The sequence below is a fragment of the Pelobates fuscus genome, chromosome 2, assembly GCF_036172605.1.
Source record: "Pelobates fuscus isolate aPelFus1 chromosome 2, aPelFus1.pri, whole genome shotgun sequence".
NCBI classification, from domain to species: domain Eukaryota; kingdom Metazoa; phylum Chordata; class Amphibia; order Anura; family Pelobatidae; genus Pelobates; species Pelobates fuscus.
Genome location: NC_086318.1, coordinates 402,948,875 through 402,966,206, shown reverse-complemented (window position 1 = coordinate 402,966,206; position 17,332 = coordinate 402,948,875). Strand labels below are relative to the sequence as shown.

Sequence of the window (17,332 nt, the reverse complement as noted above, 5' to 3'; positions counted from 1 at the left end):
GCTGGCCCTGCTGTCACCCGGCTGGCTGGCGGGCGCGCGAGGGAGCACTGTCCCCTGAGTGCTCCCTCTTCAGCTCCCTCGCGCGCCGCGTACTGATGCCGGAGCCGGAAGATGACGTCATCTTCCGGCTCCGGCTTCAGTGCGTTGCGCGAGGGAGCTGAAGAGGGAGCACCCAGGGGACAGTGCTCCCTCGCGCGCCCGCCAGCCAGCCGGGTGACAGCAGGGCCAGCCTCGGGGGGCCCGGAGGTGGCCAGCTCCTGGGCCCCCCAGCAGAAGAGGCTGGCCCTGTGGGTACATACCTGGGTCGCAGGGCGGCCGGGCCCCCTGGTGGGCCGGGCCCGGTCGCAGCCGCAACCCCTGCGACCCTGGTATGTATGCCACTGCAAACAGTTAAGTTTCAGCATAGGATCTGCACATCATTCACTCTGATAAAGGAGGAGGCCCGTAAATGCATGAGCATGACCTTGTTAGCCCAATAAAAATGAGAAACAGAACAAGGAAAATGCAAAGACAGTATAGACAGTCTCAGCATTTTGGAGTAATCATGGACGACTGTTGCATTCCAGATAAAGTGTTTCACCTTGTTAACATCCCATTGATGTGGCTCTCATGTGGATTGTTGCTTCAGGCTGGCCATCTTGAGGCCCAAAACCCAGACAATGGCTTGTGTCTCCAAGATGTCAGTAAGCTTGTGGACAGAGCTATCTTTAGTAACTTAAAACAAAATAGGGCTTCCCTATCAATAAGGGCATACTTTTCTCCCTAAAATTACTAGTAACTGGACATGATAAATCAGAATAGAATGTAAGCGTGTGACACACTTGTTGGAGAGCTCCTTAGAGCAGATACATATGTTATTTCATGAGGGCTAAAAGTGTACGATGAGATCCCTTGAGGATGAGTTAGTCGCCTGCCAGCCTCAGAATAGTAGAATATAAGCCTTGGCTCTCTTAGGTGACAACAGGCTAAGAAACTGTTGGCGGAGGTAGTGGGGCATTTCGGCCTCACCCACCTTGTACTCTTCTTATTTTAATGTTTTTGCATCAACTCTTGTGCTTCTGGTCTACTAGTTTTTCCTGTTATTGCCTCTTAAGCTTGAATAATTAGTTTGGGTATTATGCAATGAGGCCTGTTTGCCCATAATCTCAGTAACCCTGTGAGGTTGTGTGTTTCTTCTCCTATAATCGAGAGGTCAGCCTGGAAAAGGGGACGGATATCCTTTAACAAGGACTCAATGTCCCGTTTGGTAGCGGGTGTATCTGCCTCATAGTCAGACGACATGTGGAAGTAGGCCTCCTCCCGCCTTTGTCATCGAGCGTGTCCAAGGATGGTACCCCCTCGGAAGAAGAATTCTCAGCTGAGGCAGCCATCATAGATTAACCACGCAGTTTTTCACTAATTAACAAATCCACAATATCTCAGGAACCCTTTTCTGTAGTGTTATTGCGTTTCTTCAAATGTTCCCCATTGTAATAGGAATAAGAGGCAGTGTTTGTCACACTTGCTGGCAGATTTTGTTTGTAAAAAGCGAGTTAGATGTGGTCCCATGTGGAGCTCGATCAGAACACCTCTTCTCAGGCAGCCTGTAGATCCGTTCTTCCAGGACATTAAGTTTTTTCTAGTAAATTTGCATCGTCCTTGAATTTAAAAACTCCCTCCGCAAAAATGAAGCATTCCACATGTGAAGCCATCGAGAACAGCTGAGATGGGTACAGGAAGCTTTGCATGTTCCAACACAGGTTGATTTATTACACAAAAATGATTCTGAGCATGTCTGTTAGTTATTGTGAAATGCTGATGTCGGTGCCAGAAATATTTCAATCAGAATGTTGTAGTGAAAAGAAGTAGAGACTGTAATGGCCTATTTACAAAATTAGTCAGGTCACGGGAAGGTATGTTCGTTCAACAAATGTCTTGTCCACCAAGCGTCCCAATCCATTAAAGCTGTATAAATAGAATTTGTGAGAAAAGTTCACATTTAGAAGCTCAGTTAGTTGTGCCAGAACGTCCATATAAGATGGATATTCCGTCCCGTATATTCCAACATCATGTATAATTAATACACGGTTAAATTTTTCTCTTAGTTCTGGATGTTTTATTTTGTATTTTTTCCAAATATAATGGGTAATAGTGCGCTACATACAGTACATTGTTTGGCTGCACCTGTCATACTTGACCCCACAGTTTGTGGATTGTTAAGTGGCCACTTTTTAAAAAGCTGATCTGTAATCTTTGGCTTGGGGCTGTCTTGAAACGCATTTTTATTGTGTTCAGCGGGGTCTAAGTTGCTGAGGAACCGACCAAGTTGGGGATCTAAATTTAATCCAAGTTTATAATTCTTACATCTTGATTACACCTGGCCTTAGTGAATAGGCCCCAATGTTTGCCCTGTAGAAGAAAAAAAACACTTAAGTTGCTAGCATTGTAAAATAAATGGTACAAACATTGTCATTTAATGACATTTAATCCTTTGGGTGCATACACTGGCTAGGGACTTTAAGAAAATCTAATACATTCTAAATTCCTTGTGAAAAACATTGGATTTATTTAACAGAAACTGTCTGAAAGGGCCTGTAGCTAATGAACAGTGCTTCTTTGTACTTTTAATCATTAAATGAAATTGCCGGTCCTTTGAGAGTGTTGTAGGCAGGAGTGTATATCTACATGGCATTCTGTATGACTTGGAGTACACACTGCGTTTCCTGAAGCACTAAGCTTATTACAGATGTTGAATGCTACAACGTTTTGTTGTGGTCCTTTTCTTTTCTTTTTTTTTTTAATAACTGTACCCATTTGTTTCAGTTTTTCGAGTGACAGTCGGGGCTTGGAAAGTATTTCAGATATGCAAACGGTCAATAAGACTCCGATAATTTCCCCTGCTGAGAGTACTAACTTACAAGTTACTTTAATTAAAGTAAGATGAGCCGTATAATGCCGAGAGTTTGAATGGCTTAGCTATGTAGAGAGAGAGGTTAACGAGCACAGCCAATTACTTTACAGGATTTCATTATTCGTGCGGTATTCAAGTTATGCATCCAGGCATCTTAGAACTTTTAAAAGATTTGTTCAATGGGCACAATTTACCAAGCAACAGTTAAGGAGCAGCATAATATGAATCTCATTATATACATTACAAGACCTGGACAAATGCCATCTGTCAGGTAGACATGGAAGGTACATTTTACTGGTGGTTCAACTTCACCTGCTATTTTATTTCAACCACTATTTGTCCTAAACAAAGATAGCTTCCAACAAAATGGCTGTTTTCTAAATTCTGCGTAAGTGCATACAAATGGCTATTATTTTCCTCTGTATACATTTTATCATTTCATTTAAGTGGCTACTTTATCAGGAGTCCAATAAAGTGCATGGAGCGGCAGTCTGTTGTCTGTTTGCTCCACCTACAGAAGGCTTGCAGCCACAAGTCTACATTGACTGGTTGTCTCCCTTTCCTTCAACCAGGGTACAGAGCCAGTGTGTGCCTGCCAGCGTGTGCCTGCCTGTGTGGCCAGGGGTCCCCAGATTATTTTTGGGTTCACATCCCAGGTGTTTTTCTGACCCTAGCAAAGCTCCTGCCAAGATCCAACCCATGCAGATCATGTCTTCCTCAATCAAATATTGGCTCCCATGAGTTAATTGCACCTCTGGAGCAACGTTACATTGGGTTTTTTTCTCTTTCAAAGTTATCAGTTGAATAAAAGTGTTTATCTGTGATACATATCCACTTTTATTGTGACATTACTGATTTTGTAAAAATGCACACATTTTGTGGTGTTGCTGTTGTAACAGTCCCAACATTCACATATATTGCAAATGATATTAGGATTCTGCATTCTTCGATAAATGTGTAAACGTGGCATTGAGCAGTGTTTACATAATGTTAGTTCCATAGTTTTGCATAGAAAGTGAAAGTCATATTTGTTCAACTACACACTAGACTGAGTTACATTTCATAAAGACTTTGCGACACCCTCTACACAATTTCTGGAAACGCTTACCAAATAAAATAACATATTTTAAGCACAGGTTTTTTTTTTCTTTATGAATTTATTGTAATTTAATTTAATATGCTTAAAGGAACAACTTTAGCTTAATGTAGCAGTTTTAGTGTATAGATCATGCTTCTCAGGTTTCACTGCTCAATTCACTGCCATTTAGGAGTTAAATCACTTTGTTTCTGTTTATGCAGCCCTAGCCACACCTCCCCAGGCTATGATTGACGCAGCCTGCATGAAAAAAACTGGTTTCACTTTCAGTCAGATGTAATTTACCTTAAACAATTGTATCTCTTTCTCTGTATTGAACTTTAATCACATACAGGAGGCTCTTGCAGGGTCTAGGAAGCTAATACCATAGCAGGGGATAGAAAAATCTAAATTAAACAGAACTTGCAAGAAAGGAAGGATAAACTTTAGATGACTCTTTACAGGAAGTGCTTAGGAATGCTGTGCAAGTCACATTCAGGGAGGTGTGACTAGGGTTCATAAACAAACTGATTTAACTCCTAAATGGCAGATAATTGAGCAGTGAGACTGCGGGGACATGATCTATACACCAAAACTGCTTCATTAACCCCTTAAGGACACAACTTCTGGAATAAAAGGGAATCGTGATGGAATATTTCCGTCATGTGTCCTTAAGGGGTTAAGCTAAAGTTGTTTTGGTGACTATAGTGTCCCTTTAAATGATACAGAGTTTGTGAGTCCTTGGACCTGGAGGAATGGAGCATTATATTTGATAACAGCTCCAGGTGACTGTGTGCACCCTGAGAAAAAAACTCCTCAAATTTCTGGCAAGGTGGTATTTGCCCCGCCTCCCCTTCACCCCCCCCCCCCCCCCCCCCCCCCCCCCCCACACGCGCACACACACACACACACACACACTTGGCTGCAGCACACACATCCATCATACTCTAAGTGATTTCAGGGTTGTGGAGTTACGTGGCTTTTATCGACACATTCCGTGAACTTGGTGTGACTCTTGGAGTTAACATTGCCCCTAAATCCTGGACAGCTTTGCCCAATTGCCCATACCCAACTCTAGAACTTACATCACATGCCATAAACTAATCTTACACATATGCACGGCCTCTGGTCACTGTACATCTCTATTTTCCTATTTTTCATTTGCTCTCTTGAATTGAATGATTTTATTCATTACTATACTAATCAATAATGACCATACCATTTTTTCATCTTTTGAAATTTTCTCTTTATTTCATTAGAAATTATTGCCCTGTTTTACATTTTCTGTCTTTGCTTAAAGGGACACTCGAGGCACCCAGACCACTTCTGCCCATTGGAGTGGTCTGGGTGCCAACTCCCACCACACTTAACCCTGCAAGTGTAATTATTGCAGTTTTTATAAACTGCAATAATTACCTTACAAGGTTATGTCCTCTTCTAGTGGCTGTCTATCAGATAGCCACTAGAGGGATTTACGTGTTCTTAGAACACAAAAAGTGTTTTAAACGACGCTGGACATACTCACACTATGCATGAGGACCTTCAGCGTCGCTGGAATCCCCATAGGAAAGCATTGAGTAATGTTTTTCTATGGGGAGGTCTAATGCGCAGGCTCAGCTATTGCCGTGCAGGCGCATTAGGTCTCCCCCACACGGGGGAGGAGCGTGGGCAGAGCCTGACCCAGCTGGATTCGGTGCTGCGTTCAGCAGTCACTGAAGGAGTTTTTACCCCTTTAGCAACATGGGATGGGGGGTGGGAGGGAGAGGTGCATTGCAGGGTCCTCAGTGCCAGGAAAACAGATATGTTCTCCTGGCACTGGAGAGTCCCTTTAATACACATTTTTGAATAACGTCCACTCTTGTGGCCCCTTGTTCTATTCTTCATTGTCATGGGGCTTGTGTATCATTTAATTGCTACTGTGTTTTCAATATAAATTTTTTTTAAAAACATTTGCGTATACATTTATCGACGGTTTACATTTCAAGTCTGCACTTCCTCTTTAACGTTTAATGATGTAGGGTGTAACGAATGGTGAGAGTTTAGCGCTCGTAAATATCTGATAAACCAATTATCAATTCACTCTTTGGAATGTTTGCAACAGTTTAACATAGAACTCTAGTTAGAGCAATGACAAAACCCGAGCAGAAGGCTATAAGACAAGTTTCAATATCTGTGAAGTGTCTTTACACAAGATGTAAAATATAAATGTCTCTGCATTACTTCAGACTAATTCCTGCACGCTGTCCTTGCTAAATATGGATCCAAGCGAGAATCGCCACACACAGACTGGCTCGTTTCACAACTCGAAATCTCATTACTAATACCAAACCAGGACTCAGTTTTACAAACAAAGCAGTCACACAGTCATTAGGGATGTACTTTGTATTCAACGAGTAAATACTTCAGTGCCCCACGTCACTACTCACTAATAAACATAACACACAAACATTAATTCTGCATGCTATAATACAACTGTTCCACCAAATCCCATCGTGTAGTTATCTGCTGACAGAATGCAGAACACCAAGAGCACAAACAGAGAAGCTGATGACCATGTCTGCTGTCTGGACAGTTATCTTTTGGCAGTGACCTGGTTAATGATTTAACCCTTGAGGTGCCAAGTGGGAGAGCTGTGCGGTGTTAAGCAGAAGAAGGTGAACGATAGATGCCCGAAAGGTACACTCCTACCCACCTCGGGGTTAAATGTACTGCAGTTTTGAAAACATGCTCATTGCCTTTTTGAGGCGGTAACTGAATGGTTCTTAACCCCAGCACGCTATACATAGACTGCGTACAGTACCCAGCCCATACTGTCATCTGATCTGAACAATATGTTTCCTATTTTACAAATTTCCAAGAAATGCAGTCCCCCCCACCCCCCTCTCCAATTTGCAGGAATCCAGTGACAAGCCACTTTCATTTTTAAAGCAAATTCTCTGTTTCTTGCCTCACCTTTAAATCGCATTCCTCTCCCACTGTTGGCAATATCACTAGATCTTGTCTCACACATCTCCTTCATTAAGGTATCTTACGCTTTACTCTGTTGCCAATGGAGGTACTGCCATATCCACATTTACGTAGCACAGCTGGTTTAACATAACTGGAAACGCCATGCTCTCCATCCAGGTTCTAGGCTCGGCAACTGGTTGTCTGGGTTGCTGCCTTTTTTTTTTTTTTTGTACTATGGTTAATGTGTCCGGAATTAGCAATTTGTTGAAATTCCAGGAAATAATCAAACCATAAAGGGAACCACCATTTTGGAATCTCCCTTCACATTTAAAGACTTGTCCAGGTATACCAATATATGCAAATTTGATGTTTTAAACCAGACTTTCTCCACAATTTGTTGTGGACTAATACAGACTGTATTGCACTATCGTGTTACAGTCCAAAATGTGAATGCTGCCACCACTCCCATTATTTTTGTCATAGTACCACTGTTGTGATCAAGACAGGCCTCACTATCCTTTATAAGGTCCCCTTTCATCTTATCGTGTTTCATAACAAATTATGAAATATTCACTGCATTATCCTCAGCTGAGTGGCCAAGCATCAGAACTCCCAGCTTTCTCTATGTTCTGTTAAAAAAAATGTGTGAGCTTTCCTCCATGTGGTGGAGAAACAGAATTTGAATTGGGGAGGGGGGGGGGGGGGTGATACAGCTTGAAGGAAAGATGCAGCTCTTGGTGATACATAGCTATGGGAGGAAATTGGGAATTATGGCCTTGATAGGAACATGCTGGGTATGTTGGATATGGCTCTCAACAAATGCACAATAAAACTAGAAAAGACAGGTCCACAGGCAGCTATAAAAACTCATATGAATGGAGGACCATAAGAAGTAGATAAGACAATGCACTATAACAATAGGAGGCAAGTGAAAACGGACAAGCTGGTACAGGAGATACACTGTGAAAATGATGCATTGCATACAAAATAGAGCCACACTACGTACAATTATCAAAAAGTAATCTTTGTGGTGGATGGTGTGTGGGCACCGGATTCACAAAAGCAGTACGGGCAAAGGAAAGTCACAAAGAAACACTAAGGCCTGGTACTAAAAAGCCACAAAGCAATGGGATCGCAGCCGAAACAGCGAAAAGATGGGCACAGGCAAAGACACATACGGAAAGTGGGACACAAGAGTGACATAGGTGTAAACAAAAAGGTACCCAAGAATTGACACACAGGAAAAATAGCCACAACACAGACAAGGAAATGACACATGGGAACAGGAGCTACAAGACAGACTAAATCTGCAAGAACGTGAGATGCAAATGTCACACAAAGCAGTGGATGCTGCAAGCCAGTCACAAGGTCAAAGGAAACAGCACACATTGGCAAGAATACACAAAGAGACACAAAGAACAATGCTGTTACAAAGGGACAGAGACCACGAATTTGGCACAAGCAGAGAGTAGAAAATGGACAGAACAAGTATTTTGCTTTACAACTGATATCAGTGAAGTGGATGCTTTTAATTGAACATGTGGTTTCTGGCATTTTTTTTTTATAGGCTCCAAAGTGTTAAACATGTGTGTGTTGGTTACTTAGCTTTCTGCCGTTCAGATAGTTAACACAGTACGATGACTTCCTCTATGTACTTTGGCTACTGGCTTCCAGTAAAAGTTAAATTAATTTCCCATAAGAACGAGATGAAGGCATGACTGAGATGAGGTAAACACAGTAAGAGAGCACAAGCCAGAAGATGAGGTAAACACTCACAAAGAACGGCATTAATTATCGCTAAACTAAACACAGCATTTCTATATAGGGAGCAAGATCCAGGAAAAGGACTGCAACCCTATGTTATACTGCCACGGCTGCAGGAATAAGGCACAACATATCTGGAGCAGTGCAATGTCTCCCCCAAACTGTACTGTGAAACCGGCATTGTCTGTTTAAAAGACGACATATATATATTGCTACATTTATGGTTTTATTTCTTTTTTAATGCAGGGCTATATCATCTCAGGTTGACAAATCTAACAAAATGGCCCAGCTACATTACATTTCGTACACACAGCTATCCCAACTAGATCAATACCTGCTGTATGGAGCCGCGGAATATGCTTTATAAATAAAATGAGCAATAGAAACCCATAGCAATTAGCTGTAGCTTGTTTTCAGAAGTCTCTATGAGCAACTGGAAATGAACGTCTACTGGATGCATGGGATAGCCTTCTAGCGGAAGTGGTAGAGGTTAACACAGTGAAGGAGTTTAAGCATGCATGGGGTAGGCATAAGGCTATCCTAACTATGAGATAAGGCCAGGGACTAATGAAAGTATTGCGAAATATTGGGCAGACTAGATGGGCCGAATTGTTCTTATCCAGTGGCGTACACACAACCCATGGGGCCCCGGTGCGAAAACTGATCCGTGGGCCCCCCCCCACGCTTACTCTGCGCGGGCTGGGGCCGCAACACATGGCGGCAGGCACCTGGTCGCAGGGCTGCGACCCGTGCGACCGCGGTGGCTGGGTCCTGGGCCCCCCAGCAGAACAGGCTGGCCCTGGGTACATAACTGGGTCACAGGGCGGCCGGGCCCCCTGGTGGGCCGGGCCCGGTCGCGGCCGCGACCCCGGTATGTACGCCACTGTTCTTATCTGCCGTCACATTCTATGTTTTTATGTTACTATATTTTTATCCTTTTATTGCTCAAATTGCAGAGTCTTCAAACCCAGATGGAAATCACATAATTTACCTTCTTGTTTGTTCCTGGTCACAGATATATTTGAAGACTAAAAGCACATCTGGATGAAAACAAATAAACGTAACTAATCTCTAAAGTGTGTGTGTGTATATACATACACACACACACATATATGCTTCAGAGGTTAGTTTAGTTATTTCTGTTTTTTAATTGGTATCAGTACTTTGCATTCCTACATATTGTAAGGAGTTCAGGGACACAAATTGATCTGCTCATGTTTGTTTAAAAAAGTTGCATCCATATCCTTTTAGCAGGACAACTAGTGCAACAATCTGAAGTGGTTATGGTCCTTGGAATGTCCATTAAAATGAATATGCTTAACCCCTTAAGGACACACGACATGTGTGACATGTCATGATTCCCTTTTATTCCAGAAGTTTGGTCCTTAAGGGGTTAAAGGGTTCAGAGAAAAGAAAGTGAGATAAACACACGTATAAATATAAATACAATACAACCTGGAAAAATTTGGAAATATTCCAATATGTGTTAAAAGGAATCTATAAAATAATTAAAAAAAAAAATAGAGAAAACCTAGCGGTATGCAGTAAAAGAAAAAAAACGAACCAGTGTGTGGTAGGTAGATCACTTAAAAAGTTCTGCTGATTACTAATGGCGAAGACAGAATCAACACTCTAGACATCTACTCACTGCTTCAAAAATATACGTAGAATTTGTCAAATTTTCTATTGACTCGTAAGTGCAGGTTGAATTATAGATCACACTCTGCCTCTACCGAACGTGAGGATATGCGGTGGGAGCTAATGCACGTATATTATTTGTATGCTAACACACTGCTCTCTCCTTTGATATTACATAGAAAAACACTTACTGTTAAGATGTTGATGTACTGAGCATTGCAATTTATGTTTATAAAACGGTTTTCTATCTCTCTTACAGTCTCTCCATTTTCTGCTGTCACTCCCCCTAAAGCTTTGGACCTGGCATTTGGTGTCCTGTGTGAATTGATTCAGCGGTGGGACCAGGTTACGGCTGGCATCATCTTTCTGATGGAGTGGTTGTTGGGAGAAGATGACCTAAGTGATCTGGAGACCATGAAATTGGTAATTGCTGACCACAAATTGCAGTCAAACAAAGACCTGTCTAACATCGGAGAGCATGCAAAACAACCACATGTGAAACAAGCATTAAATAAACAAGTGGCCGTTGGAGAATTAGGCAATATTGAAAATATGCTAAATTTTAAAAGATGTCTGAGATCCAGAAGGAGTTCCATAAGATAGTGGACTAATTAAGAGTTGAATAATGATTTATTTACATAGTCCTCCTATGGATGGCTTTCAAAGAGCTTTGCAGTTACAAAATGAAATCAAACGATGGCAAAGGAAATAAGAAATGTTTTAAAAGCTGCCAGGATTAGGGTGCATTAACCAAACGTCTGGCTAGACAGGAAACTTTTCCATAGTAATCATTTCTCTAGAATTCTTTTTTACTGGATGAGAAAAAACACTAAATTAAAATCTAAATTAAGTTGTTATGGTGCCAGGAGGCCCCAGGTGCATTCTTATGTTAAGGGTTTAAACCCCAAAGGCTGCTTTCTGCATCGGATCAGTTCCCCCAGGCAGCATGCGGCTTCTGAAATAGAGTTTGAGGAAGCATATAGTGCTGTCGGGCAAGGGCACCGCTGATTGGCTATTGAGGTCATTTGACGCTCTAAGCCAGTCAGTAGCTCTGCATTCATAAAAAAAAGGTACGTACTTAGATATATATGTTATGGTGACTGGAGTGTTCTCTGTAACTCTCACAAAACTTTTCCTTTCTCTTGGAGAGCTAAATCCTAAAGGAATTCTAGTCCACTGTGGGTGACATGCAAGTTGACATTTCTGTTTAATTAGGACTTGCCATTCCTATCAGCCCTGGTAGTTTGGTTGCTACACTCGCTCATAAATCTGCTGACCACTTTTTTTTCCAGAAGATTCGAAATTTTTATGTGTAGAAGGGAATCACATTGCTCCCCGGCAATAAAACCAATACAAATTTATCAGACATTTGTTGTATAGAAGTGTATCACAGAGCTCCACAGCTATAAAACTCATAACAATGTAAAAGCATTGTGCAAAACAAGTGCTTGTCTCTTACTATAAACTGCGGTTTCATTTAATATTATGGACATCCGTAGTTAATGCGGTCACCTGATATGCTCTAGAAGAGTCCTTCTGCCCACCTCTGCACCTTCACCCCAAACATAAGTCTCCCTCTTCAGTGGTTTGAAATGTTGGGAAGCATGTATTCAAGTTTGATTAAAAAGAAAGGAGCACGTTATTTGTTAAATAGACATAGGCAATTTCTGTTAGTGTGTGTTGTAATGTATTATTGTTAGTTTACAGTACATTTTATTCACATAATGACCCACAGATATATTATATCTGCTCATACCATGCAATCATTGACTCAGAAATAGGATAATGAATTTGAAAAGTAAGTTGTTTGTAAGAACCAACCCATCTCCCACCAAACCCCTAGATTGGACCAGTGTAAGTCCTGCATTGATTTACACATTTATTGTGTTGTAACCTACACGTACTAACCTGTTGTTTCTCCCAAGGAGGAAGACGAATTGTTTGAGAAAGGGGAAGCAAACTTTTGGGCTGAAAAGCTGATAAACATTCGGCTTCTTTCTATACATCTTCACAAGCTGATCTCAGAATCTTCTGCCCTTCCACCATCTGATCCAGAACTTTGCCACATATCCAGAGCTGTCTCCAAGCGTTCAGAAAGGATCCAGAGGTTTCTTAAAGAATTGCCAACTACTCCAGAGTTTCTGAAAATGGCTGAATACAACAGACTGCTCATCCAGAGAGAAAGGACTTGCAAATGCTTTGAAATACTAACTTTACTTCAAACAAAAATGAACAAACACATGATTTAGAAAACAATTTTGTTTATTTCAATGTTATAAGATCTGAACAGTTTTATTATAACTTTTCATCAACATTTTTAACATCATTAAAAGCAATACAATTTTAGATTTAATGTATTCTCATCTTCACTGTGAAGGCTTATTTACTGGTGCTGTGTTTCATAATATTTATATTATCCACATAGTAAGGAGGGTGAAGAATTGGGTATGTAGATATGAACTTGATAGCAAAGTATGCCCAGCAACACAAAGTGGGAAGCAAACTCCCAAACAGAATTAACATTTCTATTATCTTAATCTCAGAGCTGTTACCGTAAAAAAGATTTTTCTCCTATTTTTCATTGTTCCATATTTTCACTAGTGACTTACTGAATTTCCACAATGGTTTATTAATCATTCCATAGGTATCTATAAACTACCAAATTCTACCACGGCCTCAGCTCCCTTTTACTCAAATATCTGCTCATGCACACAGTTGATTCTAGAATAACCTTGCACCCAGTGAAAGCCTCTTATCCTATTTAAACGTATCCAGTGTCTTGTGGCACGGCCGTGTAAGGAATTCCATCAAGTCTCAGAAGCCCCATGAACCTCGGATCTTAGCCCACAGGAAACGGCAATTAAGAACTAACCAGCATGCGTATAATAATACAAGCTCTGGGAATCCAAACTGGTACCAAATGCCAGATATTTTAGCAGAACATTTGTTTTTCTTGCACAATTATCACGATATTTACATTTTTTTTTAAAGGGACACTATAGTCACCAGAACAACTACAGCTTATTGAATTTGTTCTGGATCTGGAGAGTAGAATCATTACCTTCAGGCTTTTTGCTGTAAACACTGTCTTTTCAGAGAAAATGCAGTGTTTACATTACAGCCTAGTGATAACTTCACTGGCCACTCCACAGATAGCAGTTAGAGACCCTTCCTGGGTCATGGCTGCTTAAAATGCATCCAAACATTCAGTGTCTCCTCCCTCGGCATGCAGACACTGAACTTTCCTCATAGAGATTCATTGATTCAATTCATCGCTATGAAGAGATGCTGTGTTTGAATCATGCTGGCTCTGCCCCTGATCTGCCTCTTTGTCAGTCTCAGCCAATCCTATGGGGAAGCACTGTGATTGGCTCAGGCTTCCACTTCTGATGATGTCAGCAGGCATTGGGCAGGTCTAAAGGAAACAGTGACAAAATAAGCAGCTCCAGACTTAATCACAAGTAAGATTTTACTATATTTAGGGAGGCATGAGGGGCCCAGGGTGGCTAGATGTTGGTTTTAACCCTATAGGGTTTAGTAATACATGTTTGTGTTCCTGACCCTATAGTGCTCCTTTAAATACAAAGAGTCAAAATAATCACAATTAATACTTTTTTAACTAGACTTTCTCCATTATAGATTCATATTGTGTTCATACAGTGCAGCCCTTGCCAAACAGTCCTACTTTTCCTCTCTCATTAGTTCATGTTCCCGCAACCCCAGGCGTCTCTAACACCTTTGATTCTCTTCTTCGCCCTGCTGTGGCCACCCCCCAAACTAACCTTACTGCTGATAACTTTGCATGTTACTTCACTGACAAGATTGAACAGCTTGCCATTCTGTTTCTCAACCACACAACCTTCAGACATTCTCCCCAGCTACTGACCAAGAGGTGGCTGCTCTTCTTTGCTCCTCTCGCCCAGCCACTTGCCCACTCGATCCTGTCCCATCTCACCTTATTAGATCTCTCTCCACTTGTCTCGTGCCTTCTTTAACACACATCTTCAACTGCTCTCTCTCTTCTGGCATCGTCCCTGCTAACCTTAAACATGCCACTGTAGTACCTATACTAAAAAAAACATCCCTCGACCCGTCCACCCCCTCTAACGACCGTCCCATATCCCTGCTCCCTTTTTCCTCAAAGCTTCTGGAAAGACTTGTCTTTACCCGTGTGTCTCATTTCCTCAATTCCAACTCTATCCTTGACCCCCTTCAATCTGGCTTCCACCCTCTCCACTCTACAGAGACTGCCCTTATCAAAGTTACTAACGACCTAATCGCAGCTAAATCCAAAGGCCACTACTCCATACTAATTCTTCGTGACCTCTCAGCGGCCTTTGACACCGTTGATCATGCTCTCCTTCTTAAAACTCTTCAATCGCTTGGTCTCTGTGACTCTGTCCTCTCGTGGTTTTCCTCTCATCTCTCCCAACGCTCATTCAGTGTCTCTTCTTCTAATGATACCTCCTCCCCTCGTCCTGTCTCGGTTGGAGTCTCCAAGGCTCTGTCCTTGGTCCCCTTCTATTTTCTCTTTATACTGCCTCTCTTGGCAAACTTATTACCTCTTTTGGATTCCACTACCACCTGTACGCTGATGACACCCAGCTATATCTCTCCTCGCCGGACCTCTCCCCTGCCGTCCTGCAACGTGTCACTGCTTGCCTTTCTTCCATCTCTGACTGGATGTCCTCCCGCTTTCTGAAACTCAATCTCTCTAAAACTGAGCTCCTTGTCTTTCCTCCTCCTAATACTGATCCTCCTCTTTTGCTCTCCCTTCAAGTTTGTGCTACCCACATCAGTCTATCCTTGCAAGCGCACTGTCTTGGCGTCATACTTTACTCTGGTCTCACCTTTGAGCCTCACATCCAGCATGTTGCCAAATCCGGTAGATTCCATCTTAAAAACATAGCCCGCATCCGCCCCTTTCTTGCACCAGATACTACCAAGGAGCTTGTCCATGCTCTAGTAATTTCCCGCATGGATTATTGTAACCCTCTCCTGATTGGTCTTCCCAAAAGCCGTACTGCACCCCTACAGTCCGTAATGAACGCTGCTGCTAGACTGATTTTCCTCTCTAGTCATTTCTCTCACACCTCACCCCTCTGCCAGTCCTTACATTGGCTTCCTGTATGCTATAGGAGTCAATTCAAGGTACTAACTCACACCTATAAAGCACTGAACAACTTTAGCCCCTCTTATATCTCCTCACAGATCCATAGGTATGTCCCTTCTCGGTCTCTCCGCTCTGCCCGTGACCACCTCCTGTCCGTTGGCTGCACCCGTACGGCCAACTCGCGCTTGCAGGACTTCTCGCGGGCGGCTCCCTTCCTATGGAATAGCCTGCCTACTGCCATCAGACTCTCCCCTAGTCTTGCATCTTTTAAGAAGTGCCTTAAAACCCATCTCTTTAGGAAAGCTTATGGCCTCCAAGACTAACCCCTACCTCACATACCTGTCTCTTGTCCTCTCCTAAAGGGCAGCCCACCTTATTTGATTGCAAATTCCTGTCCTAATGTGTTTTACACCCCACCTCCTATAGAATGTAAGCTCGATTGAGCAGGGTCCTCTTCAACCTATTGTTCCCGTAAGTTTATTTGTAATTGTCCTATTTATAGTTAAATCCCCTCTCATAATATTGTAAAGCGCTACGGAATCTGTTGGCGCTATATAAATAGCAATAATAATAATAATAACTAGATGATAGAAAAAAGTCTTATACATTTTTTTAAAATAGATAAACACAGAGGCGGAGCCTGACCGGGTAAGAAGATGGCCGCTTAGCGCGTGAACTCCTGCCATCGGGTGCAAAATAAAGCCCGCAATAATGCTAAAATCGGCACGCAGACCCCCCAAACACACAGGCACACACACCAGGACGCCAGCACCCACTTACCGATATATGCGGCAGCCGCAAGCAAGATCAAACGCCCTCGGTAGCCACAATGTTCCGGTCCCAGCGCTGTCCGGCGCCATCTTCCCCACAACAGGCGGACGACACAGCCTTAAACTCAGATCAGAGTGAGGCAGCCGATCCAGCAGCAGCCCCCCTTACTAAAAGAGATCTGCAGCTCCTGCTCAAAGAAGCAGCCACAGACATCAAGACACACATGGCAGCTGAGCTGGAGAAGAAGCTGCACAGCATAAAAGCAGAAATAGCAGACCTGGGAGAGAGAACAGACCAGGTAGAACAGAGAGCAGACGAACTCCTAAACACCTTAAAGGCACAGGAGGAAGACATTGCCACAATGAGACACAGAGTGGAAACTCTGGAAACAGGTATGGAAGTCCTAAACAACCGCTCAAGACGCAACAATATAAGGATAAGGGGCCTCCCTGAGACGGTAGCGCCGGACATGTTACCCGCCACGCTACGCGAAATTTTCGTGTCCCTCCTACCAGACGCTACACCACAAGACCTGACCATAGACCGGGCACACAGGGCACTGAAGCCCCCCAGTCAAAACCAATCCACACCCAGAGATGTCATAGTACGCCTACATTACTTCACCTTCAAGGAACCAATTTTATAAATACATATCACCCATCACCCTTGCCAAACGCAGAGAACTCAAACCTCTCACTAACGCACTGGCACAAGCGAACATTGCGTACCGCTCGGGGCACCCATTCAAACTCCTAGTACGCCAGCATTACACCACACATGTCCTTCAAGACATCTCCAAAATGGCAACCTTCACAGCAACACTGGGCATCCGAATACAGGAACCACTGGTAAAGTCTACAAACCCAGCGACCAGTATCAGAACCCCCCGGGCACCACTCTGGGAAACACCACGACCACATCAGAACCGTCCAGCCAAGAAGCAGCTGCAACTCGTCCGACAAGCACAAGACCACGACTCGTGAATACAACAAAGGTGAAGCCCAATGGGCGCAATGGAGAACGCACAGGGACTGCTTTGGGCGGCAGAGTGGAATAACCGCCATTGACCGTCCCGGACGAAAATAACTTATATCCTTTACTGGAACTGTATAACTGTTCATAATTACAAAGT

The 17,332-nt window shown here is 42.8% G+C and overlaps 1 protein-coding gene across 1 annotated transcript in view; it reads left to right on the top strand.

The window, feature by feature from the left end:
• The window catches only part of THADA (THADA armadillo repeat containing), a 519,919-nt gene extending 507,277 nt beyond the window's left edge, over positions 1 to 12,642 (top strand). The window contains exons 37-38 of the mRNA XM_063443899.1: positions 10,576 to 10,739; positions 12,242 to 12,642. Coding sequence (XP_063299969.1) covers positions 10,576 to 10,739; positions 12,242 to 12,565 — 488 coding nt within the window. The 3' untranslated portion in view covers positions 12,566 to 12,642. The remainder of the gene's footprint in view (positions 1 to 10,575; positions 10,740 to 12,241) is intronic.
• Positions 12,643 to 17,332: the final 4,690 nt, after the last annotated feature.